General features: G+C 41.7%; 2 protein-coding genes across 2 annotated transcripts in view; one reads left to right on the forward strand and one right to left on the reverse strand.

Annotated features, from left to right (window-relative positions):
• Positions 1–3117, forward strand: part of LOC120532295 (anionic trypsin-2-like) — a 33317-nt gene extending 30200 nt beyond the window's left edge. Inside the window, exon 6 of the transcript XR_005634272.1 lies at positions 3088–3117. The gene's annotated coding sequence lies outside the window, so the exon portion shown is untranslated. The remainder of the gene's footprint in view (positions 1–3087) is intronic.
• A 6641-nt stretch (positions 3118–9758) lies between these two features.
• elp1 (elongator acetyltransferase complex subunit 1) overlaps positions 9759–13144 on the reverse strand; it is a 210443-nt gene continuing 207057 nt past the window's right edge. Inside the window, exons 36-37 of the mRNA XM_039758179.1 lie at positions 11056–11134; positions 9759–9910 (exon numbers count right to left, since the gene is read on the reverse strand). Of these exons, the coding sequence (XP_039614113.1) occupies positions 9843–9910; positions 11056–11134 (147 nt within the window). The 3' untranslated portion in view covers positions 9759–9842. The remainder of the gene's footprint in view (positions 9911–11055; positions 11135–13144) is intronic.

Consider the following 13144-nt stretch of genomic DNA (forward strand, 5'->3'; position numbering starts at 1 on the left):
CCAAAGTTAACAAAAGGCTTGTTTGTGTCACACAGCAATAAGTGACATGCATTTGTTAACCTGCCACACGAAAATGGGGTGCAGGCCTCAAAAATGAACAACAAGTCCAGGCCAGAGAGAGCTCCACCAGGTCTGCCATCCCAATCCAGGCCTCACAATCAGCAGCCTGGCCCTGCACGCAAGTGGCGGGTGTGGTGAACTCGGAGTGTTTATCTAGTAGGGGGCGGACGCGCCGTGACAATGTGTGCTCTTCTAGAAATTGCACCTTTTATATATCTATCTATCTATTGGGACGGATGGCTGGGGTCCATACCTCGCCAGGACGCCCCTTCACCACATCTGCCAGGGAGACAAGGGTGGGAAGCCCAGTATCTCCCCCTGGACGCTAGATGGCAGCCTCTCTGGGTTGCAGTGGTGCTTCAGACTCCCGCAGGGCTTCATGAGGGTTGGAGTTCTGTGCAGCCCTGTTGGCTTCCACAGGCGGCCTTTTTGGGCATTGGTCTCGCCACACCTGAAAGTGCAGCCGGATGTTGCCAATCAAGCACCTGGAGCACTTCCGGGTACTCAATAAAAAGGAGCCAGCAACCACCACTCAGCGGCCAGAGTCGGGTGGAGGAGAACAAGGTTCCTTAGGAGGAGAAGGAGAAGGAGAAGGAGAAGGAGAAGGAGAAGAAGAAGAAGAAGAAGAAGAAGAAGAAGAAGGAGAAGGAGAAGGAGAAGAAGAAGAAGAAGAAGAAGAAGAAGAAGAAGAAGAAGAAGAAGAAGAAGAAGAAGAAGAAGAAGAAGAAGAAGAAGAAGAAGAAGAAGAAGAAGAAGAAGAAGAAGAAGAAGAAGAGCTTTGCTTCACTTCAGTGCTTGTGTTGTGTCTGTGGGTACGGGGAAGGGTAGCCCACAGACGAAGAAAAATAAAAGTTCTTTGTATTTTATACGTGCCTCACGTGTCCAATTTGTGTCGGCACTGTATATACACATACATATATATATATACATACATATATACATACATACTGTATATATATATATATATAGTGACAGAATTAGGGTTTTCTCGCACCCTTGTACCCTCAGACCACATGTCAGACCAGATAAAAAGTCCAATTATTATTTATTAGAATATTAATGTGCACAAAGCACCCTCCACTCCCAAATACTCCAATAACAATAAACAATCACAAATAACAAATCCTCCAACCTCCCAGACGCTTAGCCACCCTGCCTCCCAACTCAGCTCACTGTCTGGGAGCTCCCACAGTCCTTTTATGCTCCCTGACCCGGAAGTGTTCCTATCCAACAGTCCACAAGTCCTTATTCCTTCCGGGTCAGGGTAAATAGTACTTTTTTTCAACCCGAAATCCCGTCGCTCTTCCTATGACGAACTTCCGGGTCATAGGGCACAAAGAACTCTTCGGTCCTCCCTGCAGCTCCCTCTCGTGGCCCCCATGGCATCCAGCAGGGCGGTGCATAAAAACTCCATTGTCCGTGATACCCTGCTGGTCTTCTGGGGACCTCCATGCTGCAAGGAGGGCTCCACCTGGCTGCTTGGGGGTATTGGCCGGGATAAACAGCCGGCCATCCTCTACAATATATATACATATATATACACACACACACACACACATACACCTGTATATATTATATATATATACACATACACATATACACAGTGTCCTCCACTATTATTGGCACCCCTCATAAAAATTAGTAAGAAGGGTTAGAAAAAGTTCCCCGTTTGCTGAAGAACCGTCATCTTGCACTGAAAAAAATGAGAAACATCTGACTTTTAATGGAAACAAGTACATTAAAAGAAAAACAAAGTCCACATCAAGAAATAAATATGTTTTGATAAAAACACATGTACCACAGTTGCTGGCACCCCTGCATTTAATACGTTGTACAACCTCCCTTTGCCTATATACCAGCACAGAATCTTCTCTTGTAACCTTTTATAAGGTTGGAGAACACGGAGCATGGCAGCTGAGACCACCATTCTTCTTTCCATAATCTCCACATATCATGCAGGGTCCTCGGCCGTCTCCTGTGTACTCTCCTCTTCAGCTCATTCCACAGGTTTTCAATGGGGACTGAGATGGCCATGGCAGAACTTTGATTTTGTGGTCAGTTAACCATTTCAGGGTTGATTTGGACATGTTTTTTGGATCTTTATCCTGTTGGGAGATCCAGTTTTAGTTTTCTGGCTAAGGCAGCCAGGTTTTGATTTAAAATCTCCTGATATTTCATGGAACAATGTTTCTGGGGCCTTTGGAGGAAAAACAGCTCCACAACATCACAGAACCTTTACAATATTTCACAGTTGGGACACGGTTCTTTTCATTATAGCCATCCTTCTTTTTATACCAAACCCACTTTACGTGTTTATTGCCAAAAAGTTCAATTTTTGTTTCATCAGACCATAGAACATGGTTCCAGTCAAAGCTGTAGTGATGTTTAACAAAGAAAAGGCTTCATTCTGGCATACCTTCCAAATAATCTGTAGGCATGGAGATGCTGTCTGATGATGGTCCTGGAGACTTGACAACCCCAGGATTTTACTTTTTCTTGCAATTCCTCAACTGTGATCCTTGGAGATATTACTACCTCTTTTACCATTCTTCTCACTGCACGTGGGGGTGAAATAAACTTGGGTCCTCTTCCAGGCAGATTTGTCACAGTTCCAGTTGATGATCACTTTTTTTATTATTGCCCTTACAGTAGAAGTGGACATTTTCAGGTGAGTAGCTTTTTTTTAATAACCATTCCCTGAGTTATGAAGGCCAACACACTTCTCCCTCATTTTGGATTGAATGTTCTTGTTTCTTTGCCATGATGGTGGTTGGTTAAGGAAATTCGGTTCTGTGTCTCCTCACATTTGTATCCCAGTTAATCAGGAAGTCATTGATTTCAGCTGGAAAGCTCCTACACACTCCAATCAATCTTCAGCAAACAGGGATTTTGTTCTAACCCTTCTTACTAATTTTTACAAAGGGTGCCAATAATAGTGAAGGACACTATATATGTATATAGATATATATTATATATATGTATATAGATATATATTATATATATATATATATATATATATATATATAGATAGATAGATAGATAGATAGATAGATAGATATATATATATATATATATATTGTGGCATCCGGCCGGGGGACGCCCAGGAGGACCGCTTGTGCCTCCTCCAGACTGTGAGGGGGCATCCGCCCTGGTTATGTTGGGGGCCTCAGGTAAAGGGCTTGGAAGGAAGTGCTGGGGGGAAGACAACAGGGGACACCCGGACGGCACTTCCCGGCATTCCTCCGTAGCCACGCCCCAGTGTGGCGGAAGCAGCTGGAGCCCATCCGGGTTCCTATTTAAGGGGCCGCCTCCCTCCAGTCATTGGCGGAAGTCGGGTGGAAGAGAGACGGAGCTGGAGAGAGGACTGGAGGCGGCCAGGAGAGAGAGAGGCATTTTGACTGTGAGGCCTGGACATTGGGGGAACGGTGCAAGAGGCACTGAGGAGTGCACTGTAAATACTTGAAAATAAACGTGTGTTGGGTGGACTTACGATGTCCGCCTGTCTGTGTCTGGGTTCAAGTCCACAATATATATATACTGCTCAAAAGAATTAAAGGAACCCTTTTTAATCAGAGTATAGCATAAAGTCAATGAAACTTCTGGGATATTAATCTGGTCAGTTAAGTAGCAGAGGGGGTTGTTAATCAGTTTCAGCTGCTGTGGTGTTAATGAAATTAACAACAGATGCACTAGAGGGGCAACAATGAGATGACCCCCAAAACAGGAATGGTTTAACAGGTGGAGGCCACTGACATTTTTCCCTCCTCATCTTTTCTGACTGTTTCTTCACTAGTTTTGCATTTGGCTACAGTCAGTGTCACTACTGGTAGCATGAGGCGATACCTGGACCCTACAGAGGTTGCACAGGTAGTCCAACTTCTCCAGGATGGCACATCAATATGTGTCATTGCCAGAAGGTTTGCTGTGTCTCCCTGCACAGTCTCAAGGGCATGGAGGAGATTCTAGGAGACAAGCAGTTACTCTAGGAGAGCTGGAGAGGGCCATAGAAGGTCCATAACCCATCAGCAGGACCAGTATCTGCTCCTTTGGGCAAGGAGGAACAGGATGAGCACTGCCAGAGCCCTACAAAATGACCTCCAGCAGGCCACTGGTGTGAATGTCTCTGACCAAACAACCAGAAAGACTTCATGAGGGTGACCCAAGGGCCCCATGTCCTCTAATGGGCCCTGAGCTCACTGCCCAGCAGCATGCAGCTCGATTGGCATTCGCCATAGAATACCAGAATTGGCAGATGCACCACTGGTGCCCTGTGCTTTTTACAGATGAGAGCAGGTTCACCCTGAGCACGTGACAGAAGTGAAAGGGGTCTGGAGAAGCCATGGAGAACATTATGCTGCCTGTAACATCATTCAGCATGAGCAGTTTGGTGGTGGGTTAATGATTGTCTGGGGAGGCATATCCATGGAGGGTCACACAGACCGCTACAGGCTTGACAAAGGCACCTTGGCTGCCATTAGGTATCAGGATGAAATCCTTGGACCCATTGTCAGACCCTATGCTGGTACAGTGGCTCCTGGTGCACGACAATTCCTGGCCTCATGTGGTGAGAGTATGCAGGCAGTTCCTGGAGGATGAAGGAATTGATACCATTGACTGGCCACCACACTTTCCTGACCTAAATCCAATAGAACACCTCTGGGACATTATGTTTTGGTCCATCCAATGCCACCAGGTTGCACCTCAGACTGTCCAGGAGCTCAGTGATGCCCTGGTCGAGATCTGGGAGGAGATTCCCCACAACACCATCTGTCATCTCATTAGAAGCATGCACCGATGTTGTCAGGCATGTATACAAGAACACAGGGGCCATACAAAGTGCTGCGTACAATTTTGAGTTGCTGCAATTAAATTTTGGCAAAATGGACTAGCCTGCCACATAATTTTTCACTCTGATTTTGGGGCGTCTTTGAATTCAGGGCTCTGTAGGTTGATCATTTTCATTTCCATCAAACGATGTGGCATCCTTTCGTTCCTAACACATCACCCAGTCTATATCAGTATAGATATCCAGGAGGATTTCTTTTTCCCATTTAGATCTGATGTGTTTTCAAAGTGTTCCTTTAATTTTTTTGAGCAGTTACATTATATATACATACATACATACACACATACACACAGTGAGGTCCATAAATATTTGGACAGGGACAACTTTTTTCTCATTTTGGTTCTGAACGTCACCACAATGAATTTTAAATGAAACAACTCAGATGAAGTTGAAGTGCAGACTTTCAGCTTTAATTCAGTGGGTTGAACAAAACGATTTCATAAAATGTGAGACAACTAAAGCATTTTTAACACAATCCCTTCATTTCAGGGGCTCAAAAGTAATTGGACAATTGACTCAAAGGCTATTTCATGGGCAGGTGTGTTCAAGTCCGTCGTTATGTCTTATCAATTAAGCAGATAAAAGGCCTGGAGTTGATTTGAGGTGTGGTGCTTGCATGTGGAAGATTTTGCTGTGAACACACAACATGCGGTCAAAGGAGCTCTCCATGCAGGTGACAGAAGCCATCCTTAAGCTGCGAAAACAGAAAAACCCATCCGAGAAATTGCTACAATATTACGAGTGGCAAAATCTACAGTTTGGTACATCCTGAGAAAGAAAGCAAGCACTGGTGAACTCAGCAGCAAAAAGACCTGGGCGTCCACAGAAGACAACAGTGGTGGATGATCGCAGAATCATTTCCATGGTGAAGAGAAACCCCTTCACAACAGCCCACCAAGTGAACAACACTCTCCAGGGGGTCAGCGTATCGATATCCAAGTCTACCATAAAGAGAAGACTGCATGAAAGTAAATACAGAGGGTGCACTGCAAGGTGCCAGCCACTCATAAGCCTCAAGAATAGAAAGGCTAGATTGGACTTTGCTAAAGAACATCTAAAAAAGCCAGCACAGTTCTGGAAAAACATTCTTTGGACAGATGAAACCAAGATCAACCTCTACCAGAATGATGGCAAGAAAAAGTATGGAGAAGGCGTGGAACAGCTCATTATCCAAAGCATACCACATCATCTGTAAAACACGGTGGAGTCAGGCAGTGTGATGGCTGCCAGTGGCACTGGGACACTCGTGTTTATTGATGATGTGACACAGGACAGAAGCAGCCGAATGAATTCTGAGGTGTTCAGAGACATACTGTCTGCTCAAATCCAGCTAAATGCGTCAAATTGATTGGGCGTTTCATGATACAGATGGACAATGACCCAAAACATACAGCCAAAGCAACCCAGGAGTTTATTAAAGCAAAGAAGGGTAAAATTCTTGAATGGCCAAGTCAGTCACCTGATCTTAACCCAACTGAGCAGGCATTTCACTTGTTGAAGACTAAACTTCAGACAGAAAGGCCGACAAACAAACAGCAACTGAAAGTAAAGGCCTGGCAGAGCATTAAAAAGGAGGAAACCCAGCATCTGGTGATGTCCATGAGTTCAAGACTTCAGGCTGGCATTGCCAGCAAAGGGTTTTCAACCAAGTATTAGAAATGAACATTTTATCTCCAGTTATTTAATTTGTCCAATTACTATTGAGCCCCTGAAATGAAGGGATTGTGTTAAAAATACTTTAGTTGTCTCACATTTTTATGCAATCGTTTTGTTCAACCCACTGAATTAAAGCTGAAAGTCTGCACTTCAACTGCATCGGAGTTGTTTCATTTCAAATTCATTGTGGTAATGTACAGAACCAAAATGAGAAAAAAGTTGTCTCTGTCCAAATATTTATGGACCTAACTGTGTGTATGTGTGTATATATACACACATACACACTGCGGTGGGCTGGCGCCCTGCCCGGGGTTTGTTTCCTGCCTTGCGCCCTGTATTGGCTGTGATTGGCTCCAGCAGACCCCCGTGACCCTGTAGTTAGGGTATAGCGGGTTGGATAATGGATGGATGGATGGATGGGAATCTGTGGCCAGAGGTTTTCAAATGTGACCTGTGAGTTTCATTCTACGTTACATTTTCAGCAGCACATTTTTATACAAAGGATGAAGTTTAAAGTGCTTTATAAGATGTAAAGCATTTACGTGCAAAGAAAAGGCAAGTTAAAATTAGATAAGAAAAATAAAGCATTTTTCTTGTACATCTTGTAAAGCACTTTAAACTTCATCCTTTGTATAAAAATGTGCTGCTGAAAATGTAACGTAGAATGAAACTCACAGGTCACATTTGAAAACCTCTGGCCACAGATTCCCAATGAGTACCAAAAGCACTTCCAAAAAATGGCCACTAGAGGGGGCGATCACCATCAAACCCTGGCTAGCAACAACAACATTTATTTCTGTCGCACATTTTCATACAAGTAATGGAGCTCAAAGTGCCTTTACATGATGAAGAAAGAGAAAAAAGACAAAGCAAGAATTAGAATAAGACAACACGAATTAACACAGAATAAGAGTAAGGTCCGATGGCCAGGGAGGAAAGGAAAAAAAAAAAAACTCCAGACGGCTGGAGAGACAAAATAAAATCTGCAGGGGTTCCAGACCATGAGACCACCCAGACCCCTCTGGGAAATAAGGGCAGGCATTGAACCTTTACATTATATTTTTGTTCTCCAAATTCTCAATAACAATGAAGATGAATTGGCCAAAAACACAGACAATCCATTTCTAATTTAGAAATAGAGTCAAACATACAGCATGAAAGTCAAAATTCTACAATATCCAAAAGGCACAAGGATAGCAAAAAAGACAATGAACTCACCGACTGCAGAGCACATTCATTATGAACCGTCAGCATCTGTAGAAGACCCTCCAAATTTATTGGGTGGAGGGCGGTTCCTGGTGGTGACTGGCAGGTGGCCCCGCCTCTTGGGGAACCACCCACAAAACACATGGGAATGTAACACAGGCAACTTACATAAATGGAAAAAAAGCAACAATAAAGAATGATGCGAGTCATCAACATAAAAAGAATAAAAAGTGAACAAAAGTGACATAAAACATGAATGTGAACCCCAGTCAGGGAAAGAACCCTGGCTGAGACATGACAGGAGGCTCCAACCTGCACTGGCCAAAAAAATGAGGTTGAGGACAAACTATCAAAAAATAAAAATAAAAATCAGAAGGAGAGAGGGGGGAAAAACTGTTCAAGTTCCTGAAATGAATCGATATTTATTAAAATGATTAAAAAAAAAAAAGAAAGCACAAAGCAGCCAAGGAATAGAAAAGATGAGCAAAATCAATAAAAAGGAATCCAAAGTGCAGCAAAACAAACAAAGTCCTCTTAGAAGTGAAGCTGGGGTCAAAATCAGGAAATCCTACAAAAAAAACACAATCGCAACATTCAAAGTCAGGAGTTACAACAGAAAACATTCAGCGTGCTCACCTTAAACATCGCCTGGAGCCCCAGAGGCATAATTAGGTGACCAGATAAAAGAGACTGGGCACAGGGCACAGAAAAGGACTATGACTATCGATGACAGGTTAGACTGGTCTCGTAACAATAGAAGAAAGAGCTTTAATGCGGGGAGTGACCCCCTTCACAACTCTGTGACGGCCAGTGTGGAGTGTGGGGCTGGGAACATCACTTCAAGTGAGGACCACCAAATGAACAAGCTAATTACAAGGCAGGCTCAGTTATGGGACACACTCTGGACCCCTGAAGATCACAGAGGAGGAGAGAATGAAAACAAAACTGAGTGTCATTATGAACAACGCTGCACATCCTCTCTGTGACAGAACAACATGGAGGACTTTCAGCCAACAAATCATTCAGCAGAAGTGGGTCAAGAAACACAACTGGGGGTCCTTTATGCACCTCAATGGAACTGGGGCTGCAAAGTCAGAAAGTTTTCTTTTCTCTTTTTAAGTCATTCTAGTGTGTATGTATTTTGGAGTGTGTGTGTGTATATATCTGTTTATTTATCCAAAGAGCTTCTGTAAAAAGTCAAATTTCTCCTTGGAGACAATAAAGTTCGTTCTATCTATCCATCATATAGTGCCTTTCACATCCATCTATCTATAATATAGTGCCTTATCTATCTATATAGTTCCTTTCACATTCATCCATCTATCTATCTATCATATAGTGCCTTATCTATCTATATAGTTCCTTTCACATTCATCCATCTATCTATCTATCATATAGTGCCTTTCACATCCATCCATCTATCTAATAGTGCCTTTCACATCCATCTATCTATAATATAGTGCCTTATCTATCTATATAGTGTCTTTCACATTCATCTATCTATCTATAATATAGTGCCTTATCTATCTATATAGTGCCTTTCACATCCATCTATCTATGTATCTATCATATAGTGCCTTTCACATCCATCTATCTATCTAATAGTGCCTTTCACATCCATCTATCATATAGTGCCTTTCACATTCATCTATCTATCTAATAGTGCCTTTCACATCCATCTATCATATAGTGCCTTTCACATTCATCTATCTATCTATCTATAATATAGTGCCTTATCTATCTATATAGTGCCTTTCACATCCATCTATCTATTATATAGTGCCTTTCACATCTATCTGTCTTCTAGTCAACAAGTAACAAAAGATGTACAAGAAGGGAAGACAATGCGAGTTGTCATGAGTTAGTGTTGTGGAGCACTTTGTAACTCTCTCTGCTCACAATGAAAGGCACAACATTAAGACTGAGCGATTTCTACGTCTCACACAGGCCTAGAACCATTCAGTAAAATAATAAAACAACCACCAATACCTTTAGAATTTTATAGTTTTATTCTTGTCAGCAATAAAAAAAGAAACGTCTTCAGTGAAATGTACAAGGCATAAGCAATACAAGTTTATTGTAGCAGATTAAGTTTCCACTTGATATTTTTGTTCAGCTTTGGAGGAATAAAAAGTTCAGAATCTAAAACAGAGAGAAAGACAGAGAGTAAAACACAATCATTACAAAAAAAGAAACACAAAAGAACAAAAAATACAAACATTAAAACACAAACGACAAAAGAATAAATACAAATATCATTCACTGCACTCATTACACAAGTTAAAGAAAAAATAATGCAAATCCTGACCTATTAAATATGCCATACAATGAAAATTTTATGCAAGGTTAGTCGATTTTAAACTGAATTAATGGCAGTGGCTAAACAGGCCTGATCATAGAATGAGGAGACGGTCCTCAGAGCCATTGTCAGACGTGGTGCAGGACAATGCCGGGCCTCATGTGGCCAGAGTGTGTAGGCAGTTCCTGGATGACGAAGGCATCGATGCCACTGACTGAGCCACACATTCCCCAAACATGAATTCAATTGAGAGCCTCTGGGACGTTATGTGTCAGTGCATCCGACGCCACCAAGTAACACCACCGACTGTCCAGTGATGCCCTGGTCCAGGTCTGAGAGGAGATCCCACAGGACACCATTCGCCACCTCATCAGGAGCACACTCAGATGTTGTTGGGGGGTCTATACAGGCACGTGGGGGCCACAGACACTACTGAGTCACATTAGGGACTTGCCTTGATGGAATTCACACATGTTGGTGTGATGTGAGTCAGCGCTCAATGGGTTGGTGGTTTTGGTTTCCATTGACCGTTGTCACATCGTTTTCTTCTTGACAAATTACAGAGCATCACTCACTGAAGATTTTCCACTTGAATATTTCATTCATTGAGCGATGATGTCTGATTTAAGTGTTCCCTCGGTTTTTTTTAAGCAGTGTAGATACATATAGTTATATTTATTACTATTTAATTTAATATTGTTTCTTTGTATCAGTATACTGCTGCTGGATTATGTGAATTTCCCCTTGGGATTAATAAAGTATCTACCTATCTATCTATCTATTATATAGTGCCTTTCACATCTATCTATCTATCTATCTATAGACACACACAGACACACACACACTGTTTTTGTCTTTAATCTACAGTTATGAACATGGAGTCAATTATTCAGTTTGAATATTAACATACATTCATCTGCAGTATGTTTGCAGTGATGCCTAATAACAGAACATAAAGTTGTATTGATCCTTATTGATGATTAATTACCTTGCTGTGATACGGGGGGCATCTTTTGCTGCTGATAGGAGTTCATTATGCTGTTTGCTGTTGAATTTGGACCCAGAACCTTAGGAATTAAAAAAAAAAAAATAATGATACTTGATAATTGACAAGTATAAAAGGTTGAAGTCATATTATTTTCAGTTTTGTCAATACTATCATTTAGTAAACTCATTTAACCAAGAAAATGTAAAATATATCACTAGAAAAGATCTTTATGAGTAAACAACAATAATTTATTTCCTATAGAGCCCCACATTTACACCAGGAATGCCAGCATTGACTTTTAACAGGCCCTGCTCTTTAAGAGCCCCCAGCCTTGAATCTCTAAGGAGACAAGAAATAAAAATCAGAAAATACCTTGAATGGAAAAAATAAAAAAAATTGGAAGAAATCTTAGGAAGGACAATTCAGAGAGAGAGAGAGAGAGAGAGAAGACCCCTTTCCAGGGTGTGCAATGGGTGTCAAAAATGAGTTAAAATTTAACACTCAAAACAGAACACAAGTCATCCCCTTCACAGAGCCTGACGGCCGATCTATCATGGCCACCTCAGAAATACAACACAACAGTACAGCACAGTTTTCTCTGCAAAGTGCGCCTCATCAAATGCTGGCGCCAGCAAAAAATAATAGTAGCAAATGCAAAAAATTACTCGTGAACATAAGATGCTGTCACCGTCCTGCTCCACTGACAGACTGAGGAGATCGTTACTCCCCTACTCTATGCGACTCTTCAATTCCACCCGGGGGTGTAAATATTAATATTGTACAAAATTATAGTCTGTTATACCTTCATTGTTATCACTCTGATATTTAATATTGTTCTTTATCAGTATGCTGCTGCTGGAGTATGGAAATTTCCCCTTGGGATTAATAAAGTATCTATCTATTATATAGTGCCTTTACAATCTATCTATCTATCTAAAAACGAGCAGAGCAGACACCCAGGCGATCAACATGGAATAATCAAAGGCTGCAAGTACTTTAGCATCAGACCCACTAATTAGAAAACAATGGATTAATGAAACAATTAGCACAGCCAGAAAAACAGAATGAACATCAAGATGAAAGTATTGTTAAAAAGAAAGAAAAATACATTATTCCCACAAAACTACTTAGTACATTTTAATATATACAGTAATCCCTCCTCGGTCGCGGGGGTTGCGTTCCAACCCCCCCCCGCGATAGGTGAAAATCTGCGAAGTAGAAATCATATGTTTGTGTAGTTATTTTTATATATTTTAAGCCCTTATAAACTCTCCCACCCTGTTAACATTATTAGAGCCCTCTAGACATGAAATAACACCCTTTAGTCAAACATTTAAACTGTCCTCCATGACAAGACAGAGATGGCAGTTCTTTCTCACAATTAAAAGACTGCAAACGTATCTTATCTTCAAAGGAGCGCCGTCAGGAGCAGATAATGTCAGAGATAGAGAGAGCGTGACAGAAAAAAACAAACAATCAAAAAATCAATACGTGCTGTTGGGCTTTTAAGTATGCCGAAGCACCGTGATAAAGCAGCCGCAAAGAAGGGGGCAATGTGAAGGTAATCTTTCAGCATTTTTTTTTTAGAGTATCTTCTAAGCAAACAGCCCCTCAGCTCACAGCCCCTCCGTCAGGCGCAGAGAATGTCAAAGACCGAGAAAAGCAAACAATCTGCTCGGGAAGCATATCTTATATCATTGAGGAGTTTTATTTAATACGTAATACATGCTCTGATTGGGTAGCTTCTCAGCCATCCGCCAATAGCGTCCCTTGTATGAAACCAACTGGGCAAACAAACTGAGGAAGCATGTACTTTAAATTGAAAGACCCATTGTCTGCAGAAATTTCGCGAACCAGCGAAAAATCTGTGATATATATTTAGATATGCTTACATTTAAAATCCGCGATGGAGTGAAGCCGCAAAAGTCGAAGCACGATATAGCGAGGGATATATATACACTAGGGGGCTTAGCTCGCCAACCCCTGTGTTTGGTTAATCGGATATACAATTTAACATTTTTTTTTTCTTTGGAATTGTTTCAATTTCATTATTTGCCGATCTATCATGGCCACCTCAGAATTGTTTTTC

This window comes from Polypterus senegalus, chromosome 7 (assembly GCF_016835505.1).
Source record: "Polypterus senegalus isolate Bchr_013 chromosome 7, ASM1683550v1, whole genome shotgun sequence".
In the NCBI taxonomy this organism is placed as follows: Eukaryota; Metazoa; Chordata; class Cladistia; order Polypteriformes; family Polypteridae; genus Polypterus; species Polypterus senegalus.